This window comes from Neltuma alba, unplaced genomic scaffold (assembly GCF_004799145.2).
Source record: "Neltuma alba isolate B1F8T4 unplaced genomic scaffold, ASM479914v2 tig00006183_pilon, whole genome shotgun sequence".
In the NCBI taxonomy this organism is placed as follows: domain Eukaryota; kingdom Viridiplantae; phylum Streptophyta; class Magnoliopsida; order Fabales; family Fabaceae; genus Neltuma; species Neltuma alba.
This window is the reverse complement of record NW_021634377.1, coordinates 16,530-35,445: the sequence shown is the minus strand read 5'-3', so window position 1 is coordinate 35,445 and position 18,916 is coordinate 16,530. Positions and strand designations below refer to the sequence as shown.

The following is an 18,916-nucleotide window of genomic DNA, read 5'->3' as shown; positions in this document are numbered from 1 at the left end:
AATCCACCTTCATTGTGTTATATGATAATTTCAAGGTTTAATACAATTTTAGTTCAATCAAATTTACCTTCATTTTGGTTTTGGTTTTCCAAGTTTCAAACTATAATTTTTAGTCCTTGAAGTTTTTTTTCTTTTATTTAAAACATTGGTTCTTATAATTCAATGAAAATTTAGACTGTTTTGACCCTTGAGGGGCTAAAACTTATAATTTGAAACTTGAGAGACTAAAACTAAAATGAGAGCAAACTTAAAGAATCAAACATTATATTAACCTTATTTTAAGTAACTAAGTATCTTTCCCGTGTGATACAAACCAAAGGGTAAATAATAATAACCTGATAACTCTTACAAGATTAGCGCCTTTTCTTTTAATGCATATATCCTTAAATAGATTAAGAAATAAAAGGAATAAGAAATTGTAGGAAGCACAACAAATAGTGTGGGGGGCAGTAGATGGAAACTAAATAAGTGCGGCTCACTATAAATATTTTTTATTTATTTATACTGATATTACTGCTCATGCTAAGTATCTAAAAGGTCAATTGCGCAATTGCTAACACGTGTGTGCAAAACACATTTATTAATTCAAGTCTGCTTGGAAATTGTTAGTTTTGGTGGTTATCAACTTTAAGATTGATATACAAAAGTTTAGTTTTAATGTACAATAATTTGTCATTATTTAGGATTAGAGGGCTGTTTGGAAACTATAACAATACTTTTAAAAAATACTTTTTCACAAATCACTTCTATATATCTACTTTGTATATCATAAAATCACTTTTAAAATCATGGTTTTGTTTTCATTCAAATTTTGCTTACAAAACAAAATAAGCCTTAAAAATATAAATTTAAAATAACGAAAAGAGGAATCAAATTGAGAATGAGTGTAAAACTATAGTGACTGTTCGATTTAATTTTCCATTCTTTTCACCAACTAGTTCATTGGAATTTATTTAGAATAATATTTATTACAACATGAAACAAAAAAGAAACATAAATTAACTCAATGAGTAGGAGGTCAGGGATGAGCAGGGAGACTCTGTCCTGTGAGGAAAGAATGAATGAGGGAGAGAGCCTCACTACGCTTGTTGAGTGGCACCAAGTGTCCTGCTCCTCTTACTGTCACATATGTTAGCCCTTCATACTCCACTACCCTTCCTCCCACCTGCATGGTTTTTTTCAAAAATGATATCATGTCAAATTATAAACATACAGAAGTATTGCCCCCAAAAAAAAATCTTGTTTTTATCTGAAAATTAATATGTTCGCTTGATCTAATGATTAAGAAAAGGAATTGAGCCAACAACTAATATATGTGATGTCATAAATTGGGATCATCTCCCTCCAACCATACAGTCTGTGCAATTAGAGAGAGATGGACACAGTTGTGGATCTCAATTGTCAGATTGTTTTTTAAATTAGTGTGGCAATCACTAATATCTTGGGGTTACAAATAGGGAGTGTTAGATAGAAACCAAACCATGGTTCAGAAATGCTTTTACGGATTACAAAGTAAATATGTGGAGGAAGTTGCCTCGTTTTACGGAAAAGTGCTTCTGAAACCACGGTTTTGAGGCATCCAAACAGGCCTTAGGATCAAATCCACATCCTACTACTTATAAGAGAGCATTTATGTCACTACATTATAAAGTACTACACAATAAGGGAGGATCTACTTCATAATAAAGTATCCTCATTTTTACTGTGATATTTTGTGAAACGTAGATGTTATTTTGCATTTGGTCACAATCGTGATTTTTTTTTTTTTTTACTTTGAGATGCTTCTAAAATAATCGGAAGCTATTGAGATAACTTCTCAAAATAGTATGAAATTTGATTTTCCTTTTGGATTTTAAATATTTTCAAAAACTTTTAAGCATTCTAAAAAATTTTAAGAGTAGCTTAAAAAAACTGTTCTTTTTTCTTTTTTTAAAGTAAAACTTAAACTACTAGGCCTCTTGTAGAGTTAAGAGAGTCTGGCTATTGGCTAATAAAAACCCCAAAAAAATAAAGCAGTTTATACTTCCATTTTGAACCTGATTATCATGGTACCAAGTTCGCCAGCTGGACTTGAGCGGCAATCCAAGGGCCTCAATGCAATATCTTGTCCCTATCACTGGAATCCTGCCATCCGCGTCCCCACTGTCACAATAAAGTAACCGTCAAAGAGAGCACATTAGGCTCATTAATGGAAGTCATGAACATGATAGAAAGATGATGAAGCCAAAAAAGGAGCATTTATTGCAACCAGTGCACAGAAACCATGTGACTGTTCCGCCAAGAAGGAAATAATTCCGTTGCCGTTGTCAAACACGATAAGCCTCTTAGAAAAGGAAAAAGGAAAAAGCACAGAAAAAATCATATCTGTCCAACAAGGACTAAGCTTCCCTTTTGATCTGCGTCCCGCGCAGTTAAGTAAAACACAAAGTAGGCCTACTTTATATTAACTAGGAGAGAGGAATTTTGAACTAAGAGAGGGGCATGAAGCTCCAATAAGTGTTCTTGTTAGCATAAGAGTCCATGCATTCTTGATGTGTATAGCATAGAGTCTAGTAGAATTCCATGAGTAATACCTGTAAATCCACACTTTGAGACCACCCTTGATGAGTTTCGTGTAGATGGGAAGGACAGAGAAAACGGTGAAGTTATATGTATTTAATATGGAGTCGCTGAGAAATGAGAGTCAGACGCAGATGAATCAGAATCAGAAACCCATGCTCCTCCGGTCATAAGACTTACTTCATAGTGCAATTTGCATTACCAAGTAGGTCTTATATTAAAAACAGGAGGAGTATTAAAAACCAAAGATTTGTAATGGAATGTGAATTCTGGTACTCACTTGCAAGTCTTCCATGCAACACTAGTGTTTCCTCCTTTAAAATTAGCATGAAAAGATGACTGAACATCTATCCTATTGAAATATTCTTCTGCATAAGTTGAATAACATGGGTCATAGCCTCCAAAAAGCCTCATCCTTCTCAGTCTGAAATCACTTACACCCTGAAAGAATATTTCCCATCAAAGCTAAAAGCTCTTAAACATAAATCATGGGTGATAATTGAAAATTAGTGCATTAGTGACATTAACTATCTACCTCAGGAACTGATTCGGAGCCTCTATTATTACTGTCATGAGCCATGGAGGGAGTATTATTTAGGCGACATGTGGGGGCATAAATGTTGTAAATATCTATCTCCTTGTAATCTCGGAAGACCACATTCATGGCCTCATTGCATTCCTCAGACCAATAAAATTGCTTGAAATCACAAACATTTTTTGCTTTGTCATATTCCTGATCTGATATGACTGCATGGCTCCATGCATATTCCAGAAGGCCCTTATAATCATAATAATTTTCGGTTTCCGGATTCCCCACCTGCGTAGTTGAAACAATATTCGCTTAGAAGGAAACAGAAGCATCTGGGGTTGTATAGTCTGCAAGTTTTGCTCTTTCTCCTCACAGTCGAGGAGATTTACTTACAATAAAGCCTTTAAGATTGATAAATGAGTATTTGTTTTTATCTTTGTTTCGATCAAAGATGAGCTCTGCCAGCTGAGGGATATAGTGGCCTGCAAAATATGGACAATGAAATATGTAAGAACGCACTTATGCCTGCAAGGGATTTAGATCTTTTCGTGTAAAATTATGTCATATGAGGAGAAAGATGGATGCGAGAGCATTCACTGTGTTTTTTAAAAAAAAAAAAACAGAGAGAGAGAAAATACTGTTTATGTCTATCTCTCTTCACGTACATGACCATCGGATAAGATGAGATTACGAGAGGATCTGAATCAGACACAGAAATATTACATTGAAGTTTGAAGTTCAGCACTCACCAGCGTAACTCTCTCCTGATATAAAGAAATCTTGAGATTTAAACTCCGGGAACTTTTGCAGCCAATTTACCAAGAAATTGTAGGCATCTTCAGCTGATTCAAGTGGATTTCCAGATGAGAAATCTATCTCATTTGGTGAGCATAGGTAAATTTAAATACAGTAAAAAGAAACTAACCCACAAAGCTGTCCTCTAATATGCTGAGATCAGAAGATGTGTTGGTGTAAGAAAAACCAACTCCGACTGGTGACTCCACAAATAACAAATTTGCCTCTGCCAAAGGTTAAAATTTTGAAACTAGGTCAGAATAACATATTAAGAAATGAGACAGTCAAACTATAGATATGTAATAGACCAAAGAAGAAAATATAATAAACCTTTATTCCAGGAATAGGGGTTGAATTCCAGTCCTTCACCATTTTTGTTGACTGTAAGAGGTCCTATTTCAACAACAGCACCATACCCAATTGAGGAGCATCCAGGTCCTTCATTTGCAAAACCGGACCACACATCAGACAACAAGGAAAATAAGACAGGAGAATCTAGAGCATATGAGACTGGTTGTACAAGCCTTATGATAGAAATCAACCTCCATTGAGCCAGAGAAGAAGAGGCTTCTTGGATGGTTCAGATTGAGCTTCAAAGAACCAGTAGAAAAGGGCTCTCCCATGATCCTTATTGACAGTGATGTAACCTGAAAATTGTGAGACTGATGGAGTTGAAGGTTGGCCAGGAAGATTAGTTACCCTATCAAGTTCATGCGATTCTACATTTATTTCATATGCTTTAATGAATGGAATAGCTAAAGGGTAGGAACAAAGGGACAGAAGGCAGAGAATAATACTCATATCTGCAACTAAGCTGGACAAATTCGCTCCGGGCAGAGCATTTAATACTAAATTTTTACTTCAGGCGGCAAGTAGATATACAGTGCTAAAAAGTGGGCAGCGCCCGTGATATCACTTAGAATTTTTCGAAGTGGTTGCATCCGCCACCAGAATAAACCTCAGCCACAAAGAAAAACTTAACTCTTCCACACAAAAATATGTCAGAAGCGGAATCACTGAATGATTGAATAGTTTTCTTAGATGGTCATGTGTCCTGCTTCAATTGCTGTTGTCAAATCATTTTTAGATTAAACCTTCATTTAATCATTTCCTTCCCGATAATTTATTCTTGCATTAATTTCGCCTCTCCTTTTCTTTTATGAATTTAATATTATCTTCATATCAGCATCTACCAACTGTTCCTTCAACTAGATAATTTAAATAATTTTTTCAAAAGTAGTATCCATCTACTGTTTAAATATTGTTGAAATGTGTGTGAAGAAAGATCAATATAAAATAGAAAACAATATCATTATCAATAACATCAATATTGATAACATTAAAATCAATAGAAAAGATGTATCAATTTAAAATATAAAATTTATATCAAACCATAAATAGTACAATTCATATTAAACTTCATATAATGCGTAGAAAAATATGTCTCGTTGAAAGAGTAAAAAAATTACAAGAAAACTAAATAAAACATGTGAATAGACTTTACATTATATTGATGTTGACATTGACCATATTTACCTTAGCAAGATGTGCGCAAGTCATTAGCTTAGACTAATCTAGATAACTCGTGAACAGGACAAATTAATAATCAAAGATCATGTGATAAGAATCATAAGCTAAAGACACAATATTCCCTAGCAACTCTAAAGCAACCAATCAAAATAATAAATGAAGTCAAACAACCAGAGGGTTACATTAATTTTATTATTTCTTCCCCTTTGAATATCAAATATACACAAAAACTTCATTATACGAGAGCCCACTTGCAGTACTATAGGGTTGACCCCAAGAAGCACGAGATGATGAATGCCAACACTAGTCTTATTCCACAGAACAAGGCCCCGAAATTTATAATTACATTTGGCATTTGTGTGTCAGTAACAAGCATGGTGGGGTTGGCACTTTAACCTTATCCTGACCTTTGGACTGAATCACTGGTGTCTGGGCAAATACAAGATAAGTCCTTTGACGAGTCTGCAGCTGCGCATTTTATCGAGCACGTTGTGGATGTTCATGCTTTCAATCATTCCATGTACATTGTGCGGCACTATCTAGGCACTAGGGTTAAAAATAAATTGCCAAAACCTACCCCGATATTGTTGGATGTCCGCTAAAAGCTGAGAACTCAATGATTCAACAGACGATGAAGGAAGTGTGGATTGAATCGCTCATTGGGCGGTATCTCGGAACACTCATCAATTTGCTGAAAACCGACAGGTGTAGGGTTCTGGAAATTTGCAAGAATTTGATTCTGAAAAGTAATTGACAAAGATAGCAAAAATGAAAGCATAAACAAACAAATAAAAAAATTGAAAACAATAACAATAGTATATGAAAGTGAAAAAAAGAAGAAGATATGATTGTTTCGGTAAAAACTAAATCATTATTTTAAAAAATAATTTTATAATATATAAAATAATTATGTGAAAGGAATTTTATTTCAGTATATAAAATATACGTTTTTAAGTGCTTTTGCTTGACATGAAATAGTTTTTTTTTTTTTTGCCAGAGATATTTTTATTACTAAATAACACTGATACAAAGGACTGTCAAAAGACCATACCAATTCATTACTTCTGATTAAATCAGCAACTTTAGCTTTCTTTTCATCATCTGAAATCAACTCATTACTTAATTTTCCAGTCCCCAAACTTGGCGCCCATCTATCAATCCAAATTCTAACACTCTCTCCATCACTGATTCTCAAAAAAAGATTTTTTCTTAAAAGCTCTCTACACTCTAGCATACTTGACCAATACCAAGAAGCCTTCTTTCCTCTTTTAGCACTCATGAAGTCTGTTTTGATCGGGTGGAAAGATTTTATACTTTTCAATTTTCAGCAATAGAAGGGGGAGGGACGAAATGACCTCTAGTTTCTTTTCTTTTTTTAAATAATACTGAAAACAACAAAACAACATAGACCAAACAAAAAAACCCCTAATTTTCTCTATCAACCTCCCCCTTTTGAATCGGGAGGTAGTTGATCTAGGATATAAAAGTTATTCTTTAAAGAATGGGAGAGTTTGGCTAAATGATTTGCAGTTGACAAAGACTTTCTTAGTGAATGAGGTGGAAATGGACCAATCTCTGTGACAAAAACCTAGCTTCATTAATAATATCCTTGAAATGGTGACTTGCCTCACTGCCTCAATAGAAAAAAGAGAGAGGGTTTCAATACAATCTGTGTGCAAAAGAACCTATTTATATTCTTTCGACCAACACAAATTGAACCATGTATAAATCCAATCAATTCTGCAGTTGTTGGAGGAATAAAAGTTAGTTTACAACTAAAGCCAAGAATCCAGTGTCCTTCTTTATCCTACAACACTCCCCCACAACTACACCTGCCATCCAATAGAATAGAACCATCTACTTCAAGCTTCACATACTCCCCCTTAGCAACAACACTGCTTCTTGTACCAAACTAGGAACAGTATAAAAATCTTTATCCCAACAAGCTCTGAAGAAACTATAGAACTAGTATAAAAATCTTTATCCCAATAAGCTCTGAAGATACTGTAGAAGGCATTACTACTACCCATATATCCTAGCAAATGTATCTAAATAAAACTGCCCACTAGATCTTTTTAGTAATCAGTTGTCTAATCTCCTTGTTTAAGTTCCATTTGACCCACTCTAACCCTATTTTAGCATAAAAGGTTGGCCACAGGTCAATTGAAACTATTGATTTCCATGAGACCGTGCCTAGCTCTCAAATCTGTTGTAGTTCGTTCGTGAGCAAAAAGCCACGCGAAGGATTTGATTTTATCTGGGACTTTCCACCACCATAGCGCCCTCCAAACATCGTCCTCTCGCTGTTGACTACATGCAAGTAAAGATTGATACTACTTCCGGTTCTAATTATAAGACCCAGTTGACTTATTTGAGGAGATTAAAGAAGTAAGTTAAGTTAGTTATTTGTAATAAATAAGTGTTGTCATTCCTAAAATATCTTTGCTAATTAAGTATATTGGTTATAACTATCATTATTAGAAGGAGTATCTTGGAAAAAAAATGTATAAATATGAGAGACAAAATAGATTGGGGTCTTATAATTAGGACTAAACAAAAGTCAAACGGGATCTTATAATAAAACCGGAGGTAGTACGTAGATTTAACGGTAAAACGACTATTAGCGGATGATCTCCAAAACATTGACACAGCTTTTATCTATCCCGTTTCCCCCACGAGGATCTTGTTTGGTTTGAAATATAGGGAAGGTATTTTAATAATATATTTTTTTTTAGCTCACAAAAGGTAAAAACTTTAATTATAATTATGAATTGAGAACTTTTTTAAAAATTATGTAATTATTAAGAAAAAGGGAAATTGACAATAAAAATAGTGAAAATTGCAAAATCTCAAATCAAGGTTGGTTATAACACTTAAACTAGTTTTGACAATAATTGACTTGTAAATAACAACACGGTTTTTGTGACGATTTCTGATTTTAGATTTTGCAATTTTCATAGTTTTTTGTAATTTTTCTTGAGAAAAATTGCATACAATAATTTAACTAAAAGATATAATGAGAAAAACGCTAAAGAATTATATGTAAAACTCGTTTCTTTTTATAATTGACATGTATAGGAACCTGTCATTTGTCAAATAAATTTTGAAAAACAAATATGATATAACATTTGATATCCCATATTATTTTGAAAAAACTCAATGATAAAAGGATATATTTTTTAAAAGTAAAAATTTCAAAACTTATCTTTCTTGGCTGAAAAATTCAAGAACCCATAAAAACACAAGGCTGAAAAGGGAGTTTATATACCCATATAAACAAAAAAACATATAATTATGTGTAATTGGAGAACTTATTATAGGATATTAAAAAAAAAGCTTGATCTAAGTATTTTACTATATATATTCAAAACTTATCCACAAGGAAAAGCCGAGAGAGCATTGCATAGTATATTTCATTCTTTTACAAAAAGGATATAAGAAAATTCCATTCCCAAGGGAAACATACCAAATATCAATTTTAGCAAATTAATATAAGACTTTTTTTATACGGAAATTAATATCAGATAATTAATAGAACTTTTAAGTGGGTTAAAATATTTTTACAAGTATCTTTTTTTCCCCTTTTTCTGCATTATCTCTTACATTATCAACAAAACAAATGTGGCAACGCGCAATGCTTCTCAGTCATATCACTTCATAAAGTTTATTATTTATTGTCCTCGTGCAAGTGAAATAATCATTACAAATCATTAAAGTTGATGTAACATACTTACTGCAGCACGAAACATTAAAGGATTTCATTATTTATTGCTCTCTTCCTTTCTTTTTGCTAATTACCTAATATCAGTATTCACGAACAGACTGCGTGTATTTGATTCCGGTTAAGATAATACTAGTACGATTTTTAATATAAAGAATTTATTTGATTTTTGTTTGATTCTAAATATAAACCTCAATATCCATTTTGTCTTTCATATTTATTCATTTTTTTCAACATAATCCTTATAATAATATTAATTATAACTAATATATTTGATTAGAAAAGATACTTAAGGAAAGACAACACTTATTTATTGCAAACAACTAACTTTACTAATTTTTTAATTTACTCAAATTAATCAACTAGCTCTTATATTAAGACCAGGGGTAGTATATTGCTAATAACCGCAAAAATGATATTGCAATCAACTCAAATATTGAATAACACTTACCAAAAGAAGGTTGGCATAAGTATCCTCTTATTAGAAACAATTTACTATTAGACACTAAAATATAGATACTTTTTTCTAACGAAGATTATACTTCATGAATTGAAAAGGAGAAAAAGACTCACAGAGGTGAAATCTAATTCTTGTTTGTGGGCTTATGTGCATCTATTTCACCTGTCTCTTCGTCTCTAACTACTTTATCTAGATTAACTTCAGGACCACCCACAATGCAAAGTAAGAGGCCATGGATGAACAGGGAGATTCTGTCCTCTGAGGAAAGAATGGATGAGGGAGAGAGCCTCACTGGGCTTGTTGAGTGGCACCAAATGGCCTGCTCCTCCCCTTGTCAGTTGTCACGTATGTTAGCCCTTCATATTCCACTATCCTTCTTCCCACCTGCATAATTTTTTCTAATTTCATGTTAAATTATGTATATATTTACTCACTCGGCTCTAAGTAGAAGAGCTAATTAAGGAGTTTATTTTTATCTCAATTATAAAATTTCAATTTACTTTGTCTCTTAAATTTATAATTTTTTACCAAATTATTTATGTTGATTACAGATGTTAAGACTAGTTCCAACACAAATAAAAAGAATATTTTAGAAAAATCAACACACATTTTTAACACATAATTAACTTATCTAATTTCTTTAATCTCTATAAATTAGTTATTTAACTTTTATATTAAAGACGAGGGAAAGTATTAATGAAGCATTGAAAACTTTATGGTCTTGTTTATCTGAACTGTCTGTTAGTTTGATCTAATTCTAACGGTTAAAGAGAAGGGTTTAATCCAACAACATAATATATGTTATGCGATGCACAGTCGTGAGATCAAACTTGGCAATATATATATATATATATATAGTGTCCTAAAATATGAAGTTTACATATAATTATTCTTCTTTGGCCCAAAAAAAATAATTATTCTTCATAAACATATGGCCCTCTATACTTTTGTTTATTTGCTTTACTTTTCTCTCACTCTTCATTAAATGTGTCTCATTTCATCTAGTCTATCTCAAAATGTTTTTATTCAATAAACTAGTATTCAGGAGGTCTAATACCAACTAAAAATACCTGGAGGCATATGATAAAACCATCTCAGAGATATATGAGATGCCACAGAAAATCATGAAAATCTCATATGCATAAAGCTTGAGTTTCCTTAGCTTTTCTAAAGTACCAACAATAGTATGATCCAACCAATGTCTAAGAAAGCCAATAATTGTATTCCAAGGTGCAAAATTTACTAAACACGAAAATGGGTCAGCCTTAAAGACTTGGGAGAGTACTTTAGCCAAAAACCAGAAAAAGCTGAAAGCAAGTGGCATTTAATTTAAACCAGCAAAACTTGATGAAGATGTTTACAGAGACGAACCTGATTATTATGGTACCAAGTTCGCCAACTAGATTTGAGAGGCAATCCAAGAGCCTCAATCCAATATCTCGTCCCTATCACTGGTACTCTACCATCTCTATCCGCACTGTCACCATCAATATAGAATGATGATGAAGCAAACGAAACTAGTTTACTTGCAATTATTGCATAAAACGTGACTGTTTCAACAAAAGCAAATAATTGTGTTGTCATTTATTGTTCAAATGGCTGTGTCAGTGTCAAGCGTCCGTGCTTTTATGATATAAGCAACTTGACCTAAGTTTTATCTTTAAGAAATACCTGTAAAGCCACACCTTGAGCCCACCCATGATGAGTTTTGTGTAGATGGGCAGTACAGAGAAAACGGTGATGCCATATGTATGTGATATGGAATTACTGAGAAATGACATTCAGTTAGAAGTGAATCAGCATCAGAAATGAGAGGAAGAAAGAATTCTTGTACTCACCTGCAAGTCTTCCACGTATAATTAGTGTTTCTTGTTCCTTTTTTGATATCAGCATGAAAAGATATCTGAACATCCATCCTATTGAAATATTCTTCTAGAGAGACTTAAGGGAGGCGTTTGGAGTCATAATATCTTAGAGAGCGATTTGGATCTTCCTACTTTTACTATAATAAGCTGTAGAGCAGGTGCTATTTTGTCGACATGTTGGGGCATAAATGTTATAGATGTCTATCTCTGAGTATTCACTGAAGACTGCATCCACGGCCTCATTGCATTCCTTAGACCAATCAAATTGCTTAAAGTGACACATTTGTTGTGCCTTTTCATATTGCTGATCTGATATGACTGCATGGCTCCATGCATCTTCCAGGATGCCTGTATAGTCATAGTAATCTTCATTTCTGGATTCCCCACCTGCAGAATTAGAACACTTTCCATTAAGAATGAAATCTAATAATGTATTAGGGGTTGTATATCTTCCCTTTTTTTCCCTCTCTGATGGTAAGATTTACTTACAATAAAACCTTCAAGATTGATAAATGAGTATTTGCTTAAATCTTTATTTCGATCAAAGATGAGCTCTGCCAGCCGGGGGATGTAGTGGCCTGCAAAATGTGGGCAATGAAAGTCACAATAATGCACTAAAGTCTATTTGAGACAAGGAATTTAGATATTTTCATGTGAAATGATGTCATATGGGCAGAAAGATAGATACAAAAGAACACAAAGAAAGATTACTCTTTATATCATATCACATGAGAGGATAGAAAGATTACTGTTTATATCATATCACATGAGAGGATCTGCATTTGTCATAGAAATAACAGAACTCCCCAGCATAACTCTCTCCTGAATCCTGATATAAAGAAATCTCGAGATTTAAACTGTGGGAAACCTTTGCAGCCAATTCGCCAAGAAATTGTAGGAATCCTCAGCTAATTCAAATAGATTTACAGATGAGTAATTTGTTTCATATGGTGAGCACAGGCAAACTTAAACACAGAAAAAGGAATCTAACCCACAAAAGTCAAAACTATCATCTAATATGGTGAGATCAGAAGATGTGTTGGTGTAAGAAAAACCAACTCCAACCAGGGACTCCACAAATAACAAATTTGCCTCTGCAAGGAATTAAAATTGCCAAACGGGGTTAACAAAACCAGAATCGATATTAAACATATTAGCATAGAAAATATTGAACATGACATAAGATAGTTGAACTATAGATATATCATAAACCAAAGAGGAACAGATAATAAACCTTGATTCCAGGAATAGGTGTCGAAATGCAACCCTTCACCATTTTTTACGAATCTAAGTGGTCCAATTTCAACAGCCGCACCATAGCCAATTGATGAGTATCCAGGACCTCCATGTGCAAAACAGAATCACATCTCAAATGAAGAGGAGAAGGAAATAGAGAGGCTGTACCAGCTTTATGATTGAAATTATCCATAATTAAACTATGCTACTACATAATACTATACCTCCATTGAGCCAGAGGAGGAGGGGCTTCTTAGATGATTCAGATTGAGCTTCAAAGAACCAGTAGAAAAGGGCCTTCCCATGATCTCTATTGACAGTGATGTAACATGAAAATTGTGAAACTGTTGGACTTGAAAGTTGGCCAGGAAGATTAACTACCCTATCATGGTCATAGGGTTCTGCATTTATTTCTGATGTTTTAATGAACGGAAAAGCTGAAGGGTAGAAACACAGGGACACAACATAAAGAATAACATTCATATATGCAACTAAACTAGGCATCTTCGCTCCAAACATTTGCATTTATTACTGCTGCTGCTGCTGCTTCCTTATATATACATGCAAGGTTGAGAGAGCATGTTCAGTGCTAACAACCACGCAGTGCCCCTGAGATCACTTAAGACTTGTCAAAAATGTTTGTATCGACGGCCATAGTCAATATCAGCCACAGAAGAGACTTTCAGATAAATTCGTTCTACTATGTAGGTCAAATCAATGATAGGTGAACACAAAACCATGTGAAAAATACGAAGTGGGTCCAGTAATCAAATCTTCTTACACGAAATCCATTGGTCTTGCTTTATATATTATTCTAATAATTGCGCTTTGACCCATTAAATTTTTTATTCATTGTTTTGATTCAGTACTCTAAATCCACTTTGAACAAAATTAGTCATTTAGTTTGACTAACAAATATAAAGAGCCAAATCAAAGCAATAATTACATTAGAACACCAATATATTTGTTTAACCTTTCATTTCTTTCATATGAGATTTACCAAAAAAATATTATTACATAACAGCCCACTTGCATCCTTATTGTATTTGACCATATCAAGAACATGGTGATTGGCACCGTGTTACAGATATAGAGACGGCATTAAATTTATTACACTTGTCATATTCTGCGTGTCAGTGACAAGGTGGCTCGGCACCACCTTACACTGCTGCTTTAACTCATTCAATTGTTTCTGGAAAATCCTCAAGGGGTTACGGACAAATCTGCAGCTGCGCATTTCATCGAGCACATTGTGTGCCTTTTATGCTTTTAATCTCCTGCGTGACATCTTGCTTTACCTGACGACTGAGACTGACTGTAAATGAAGCGTGATTCTTCGTAGAATTATTCATCAATATTAATTTTCATAGATAATACTCCCTCCCGTTTTTTTTTTTTAATAGCATAAGTAACCGAATTACCTATGAAGAAGTAGGCTAAAGAGAATAAATATATAAAAATGAAAGAAATAATTTGCGAAAAAAAGATGAGAGTATTATGAATATAATAATATCTTTGTGGATGTTCATATATCTTCTATTATCTCCTATATCTCTTATAATCTCTAATATCTCCCATTATCTCTATATCCCACAATTATCTCATATTATTATGTAATCTATAGATTCTATCAAAGGTGTAAAGCTGTGCCTATAAATAGAAACTATGTATAATGTATTGAGAGCACTTGAATGGAATGAGAAATATTCTCTCTTGTTAATTCTCTCTTTCTTTGTATGATTCTCCTTTCTATTTCTTCTTTATTTATAACACGTTATCAGCACGAAACTTTAACCAAGACGCGGATAATATATCTTTCTACCTCAGCATAATTTTAGAGCATTATCTGTATTATTTTTTTAGAGTATCATTTGCTCTGTTCAAATAAAAACATCTCAAGCATCATATATATGGTGTTTCAGAGTATATGTATTCCTATTCAATTTATCTAGGATAATCTAAGTCATTATATGGAATTAAAAGGATTATCTACTATTGTTTTAAATATCAGGTTCCATGGTTATGATTGGAGATTTTGTTTTACTTTTTAGTGCTGCAATTTAATTTTGATATAAATATTATATCTTTCGAATTAATTATGATGAGAGGATTTTTTCTCCCTCTATTCCTTATTGACCCAATGTCATTATTTTGATGGAACTCAAAGTTCCAATAGATACTAACGGTATCCTTAAAGAGTTAATATCCAAAGTTAAATGGCTAGAATCTATATAATTCTAAGTTTTCATGTCATTGTAATTAAATGGCCAGAAGCCATATAACTCTGATTTTTCATTCTTTTCAAATTAAATAGCTAGAAGCCATATGATTTTGACTTTCTATATTATACCCAGAAGCTATACAACTTTAATTTTTTATCTTATGACTAGAAGCCATATATATATATGGCTAATTCTCTATTTTTTTTAAATAGCTTGAAGCCATATATATTTGATACTTTATCTTATTAAATAACTAGAAGTATTTAGGTATAACTTTTCCATCTTATAACTAGAAGCATATATATTTGATTATTTTTATCTTATTAAATGGTTAGAAGCCATATAATTTGAATTTTCTATTTTATGACTAGAAGCCATATATATTTATTTTTTATCTTATTAAATAGCTAGTTACTATATAACTTTGATTTTTTATCTTATGGCCAGAAGCCATATATATTAGAATTTTTTTTTATCTCATTAAAAAGTTAGAAGCCATATAATTTGCATTTTCTATTTTATGACCAGAAGCCATATATATTTAATTTTTCTTTATTTATATATTTTGTGTTGAATTTTTTATTTTATGGCCAATATATATTTAATTTTTCTATATCTTATTAAATGGCTTGCATCCATATAACTTTGATTTTCTATCTTATAGTCAGAAGTCATAAATATTTAATTTTTTTTTATTTTATTAATTGGCTAAAAGCCATATAACATCAAATTTTTATCTTATGGTCATAAACCATATATCTTTAATTTTTTTATTTTAAAATTAAATAGCTAAATGCCATGTATCTTTATTTTCTTTATTAAACAGCATAAAGTCATATAGTTTTGATTATGAAGATGATCATTATATAGTTTGTTTATAAAAGAAAAATTATGACAATTAGAATTATAAATATTATATCCCACAAGACTAATGGCTCAAATGTCTTTTATTATGAAAAACTATTGACTATATAATGAAGGATGTATTGGTATAAGAGTTTACTTTTTCTTCTTATTTCATGTTACATTTATATTTTATTTCTTATTAATTTAATTCTTAAATTTTATCCTTATCTTATTTTCATATATTCTTGACATTCAATTTGATATTTATTAATATTATAATTTATTATTACTAAATTACCAACAGTCATTAAACTTATGTTATTGAATGACATGAAAATAATAACTTATGATATTTTTAAAGTCCTGAAGGCTTATGGTTCAAATATTAAGTGATACAAATAATCTTTAAAAATACATATATTTATTATATAGAGTCTTGAAAACTGACTTATAAATAGCCTTAAAAGCTTATGATTCAAATCTTTGTTACTATATAGTTTGATTTTAGTCTTTATAGATCTCTTTCTGTTGAATTTATAAATTTATGAATAAATTTTGAAGTATTTATAATATATACAAAGAAATAAAGTTTTTGAATAACGAAATATCTAGAAAATATATATGTTTTGTTCCAAAAAAAATACTTCATATTTTGAAAAAGCAGAAAAAAAAAGTGAAGTATATCATATAGTGAAATAATAATATATGTTAGTTCCTGAAGAACTATATATAGCATTTTCTGAAAAATTATATGTAATAAAAAAAATGATATAGTTCCAGGAGAACTAATAATAAAATGTAGATATAGTTCTTGAAAAACTGGTAACAAAATCCATATACTTCTTGAATAACTAATGTAATTCTCCCCATTATTTTTGTGGGAAGAAAAGGAATTGATAATGAAAATTATGACCCACAAATATATATATTAAAATATTTGTTTATTAAAAGGTCTTAAGGTAATAGCTCAATTGGATTAAACTCCATTATTATACTTAAATCAGGAAACATTTTGATTTTCAAGTTAAAGATATATTATTAGTTTACTATATAGTATTCACTCTATTTGAAATACAAAAATAAGAAAAGTATATTTATGTGACTTATGTTGGATGGAATTTGTTATCATTAATATTAATAACATTCCTTACATCTCATATTTCTTTTGAAAAAGGTTCCAGAAGAGTCAGTGGCACTCAACCATTCATGAGTGTACAGGTTTCTACTATTGGGTAAAAGATGAAAAATAAGGCTCTAGAAGAGCTATATCATGATTTATTATGTTGAAGATAAAATTCATGATTAATAACATATTCCCTGTGAAATATTAAGGTAAAAAATGAATAATATGACATGGGAATAATAATAATTGAGAATAATTTTATAATAAACCAAAAGTGTATGCATTTATAGTTTGGTATGACCGGTCAGATCATGATGGATCATAATAATACAAAATATCATTAAAAATGTGTATTGTTATTTATTAAAGAACCAGAAGATTATTTAAAAATGATATATGATTCAAGAATTTTTATGTGCTGTTTGTTCTCAAAACTCAAAAGAACTAAATAAGAGAATATAACTAGCTGTGCTCAAAATTAGATTCGTGCAAATTTATAATGTATCAAGTTTATATATAGACATATTTAGACACCATATGGACCAAAGTAATACTTTATGAGTGAAAGATGCATCTATAAAATGGTCATAGGTGTTTATGATCAACTCGTAACTTGAAATTTGCAAACATGTTCAAATAATTATATTGAGTACATAAGTTCCTAATTATGAAATCGATATGATTCTCGTTGAGATTGCTAGTGACTATTTCTCACGTTGCTGATAATTATATTCTTATTAAAAGCTTCCATAAGTAGCTAGACTAGAGTTTATGAGAACAGAATTTCTGTTTGAGTGTTAGGATGATTGATTTTATATATTTTGCACATAAATGCATTAAACCAATAATATATTGTGAATTCTCCCATTATAATTAGCTTCTGGTCAGAAGCCAAATATTTTTTATCTTAGAATGTGTAATATCTATTATTCTACTGCAATAATGCATATAGATGGATATTAAAAGTAAGTTGGGATCAATGTTGGATAAGAACCTCCTTATTCTTATTTATCTCTAAATGAAACAAGATAATGTTTCTAAAAGAGACTTATGAATTTGAGAGACCTACACTATAGGTTCCTAATATAAGAGGGAGAAAATTAATGTGTAGCTGGAAAAGAAAACACATAGAATGCATTTTCACCATCAAATGTAGATCCTCAAATATAATAGTATGAATTAGAAGTTCATAAAGTATTGTATTCATAAAATATTACTAATATCTGTCAAATGCAATTACTGACCCAAATGAGAATTTTTAATTTTTTTTATTCCAACTAAAAGTGCTCCTATTTTTGTAAGACATGCTAAAAGCATGAAAGTATGATTGGTTCCAAAAGAAAAGAAAAAGGAGCAAATGATCATGATGATCATATTAAGGAGGTATGAATTGCAAAAAAGGTTAAGACATAACTATTTGACCCTTGAAGAGGTTTAAGTGTCTGAAAGCAATAAAGAGATCTCGATAGGTTATGTCATAAAAGAAAAAGGGACCGATAATGGAATAAAATTATCGATAATAATTTTAGTGATGATATCATGTGATCAAATGAGGATCTTATATATAAATATATCATGAGATATAGACAGAAAAATGGTTGGCCAATAGAAACAAAAAGATATAACATTATAACAGGGGATTTGTGTATCTCTAGTCCAAGCATTTGAAGTGTCATGGGCAATTGTACCAAAAAAGAAAAATGCAATCTTGTGGTGGATTAAAATTTTATGTATCTTATCAGTCTAACAGTTTGATAATATATGAAAATATCTCATATGTGTCTAGAAAATATAGTGACTCATTATATACTAAAATTATATGTGAATCCAAAAGGATTCAAATTCTTGTATAATTTCAAATGATCCAATACATGAATAGATCTGGATCATAATATATGAAAATCTTTGAAGGATTCAAGTTTCTGGAAGCATAGAATTATGTTCTCAACAACACTACTCAATTAAGTCTCTATATGAGGCATATGTCGTTAATATTGACTGAAGGAATTATGTAAACATATTTCAATTTG

General features: G+C 31.4%; 1 protein-coding gene and 1 pseudogene across 2 annotated transcripts; both read right to left on the bottom strand.

The window, feature by feature from the left end:
- Positions 1-881: 881 nt before the first annotated feature.
- LOC114749804 (serine carboxypeptidase-like 26) lies at positions 882-4,736 on the bottom strand. 2 transcript variants are annotated; one of them, XM_028938334.1, is made up of 10 exons: positions 4,426-4,735; positions 4,214-4,321; positions 4,014-4,109; positions 3,838-3,930; positions 3,482-3,570; positions 3,095-3,376; positions 2,840-3,000; positions 2,574-2,669; positions 2,037-2,142; positions 882-1,165 (listed from the first exon to the last, which is right to left on the bottom strand). In XM_028938334.1, the coding sequence occupies exons 1-10, from the start codon at positions 4,682-4,684 to the stop codon at positions 1,019-1,021; spliced, it is 1,437 nt and encodes a 478-aa protein (XP_028794167.1). In that variant the 5' UTR covers positions 4,685-4,735; the 3' UTR covers positions 882-1,018. The 2 variants fall into 2 exon arrangements, with proteins under 2 accessions (XP_028794167.1, XP_028794168.1); XM_028938335.1 differs by lacking the exon at positions 2,574-2,669 and having other exon boundaries at positions 4,426-4,736.
- Positions 4,737-9,794: 5,058 nt separating this feature from the next.
- LOC114749797 (serine carboxypeptidase-like 33) lies at positions 9,795-13,199 on the bottom strand (annotated as a pseudogene).
- Positions 13,200-18,916: the final 5,717 nt, after the last annotated feature.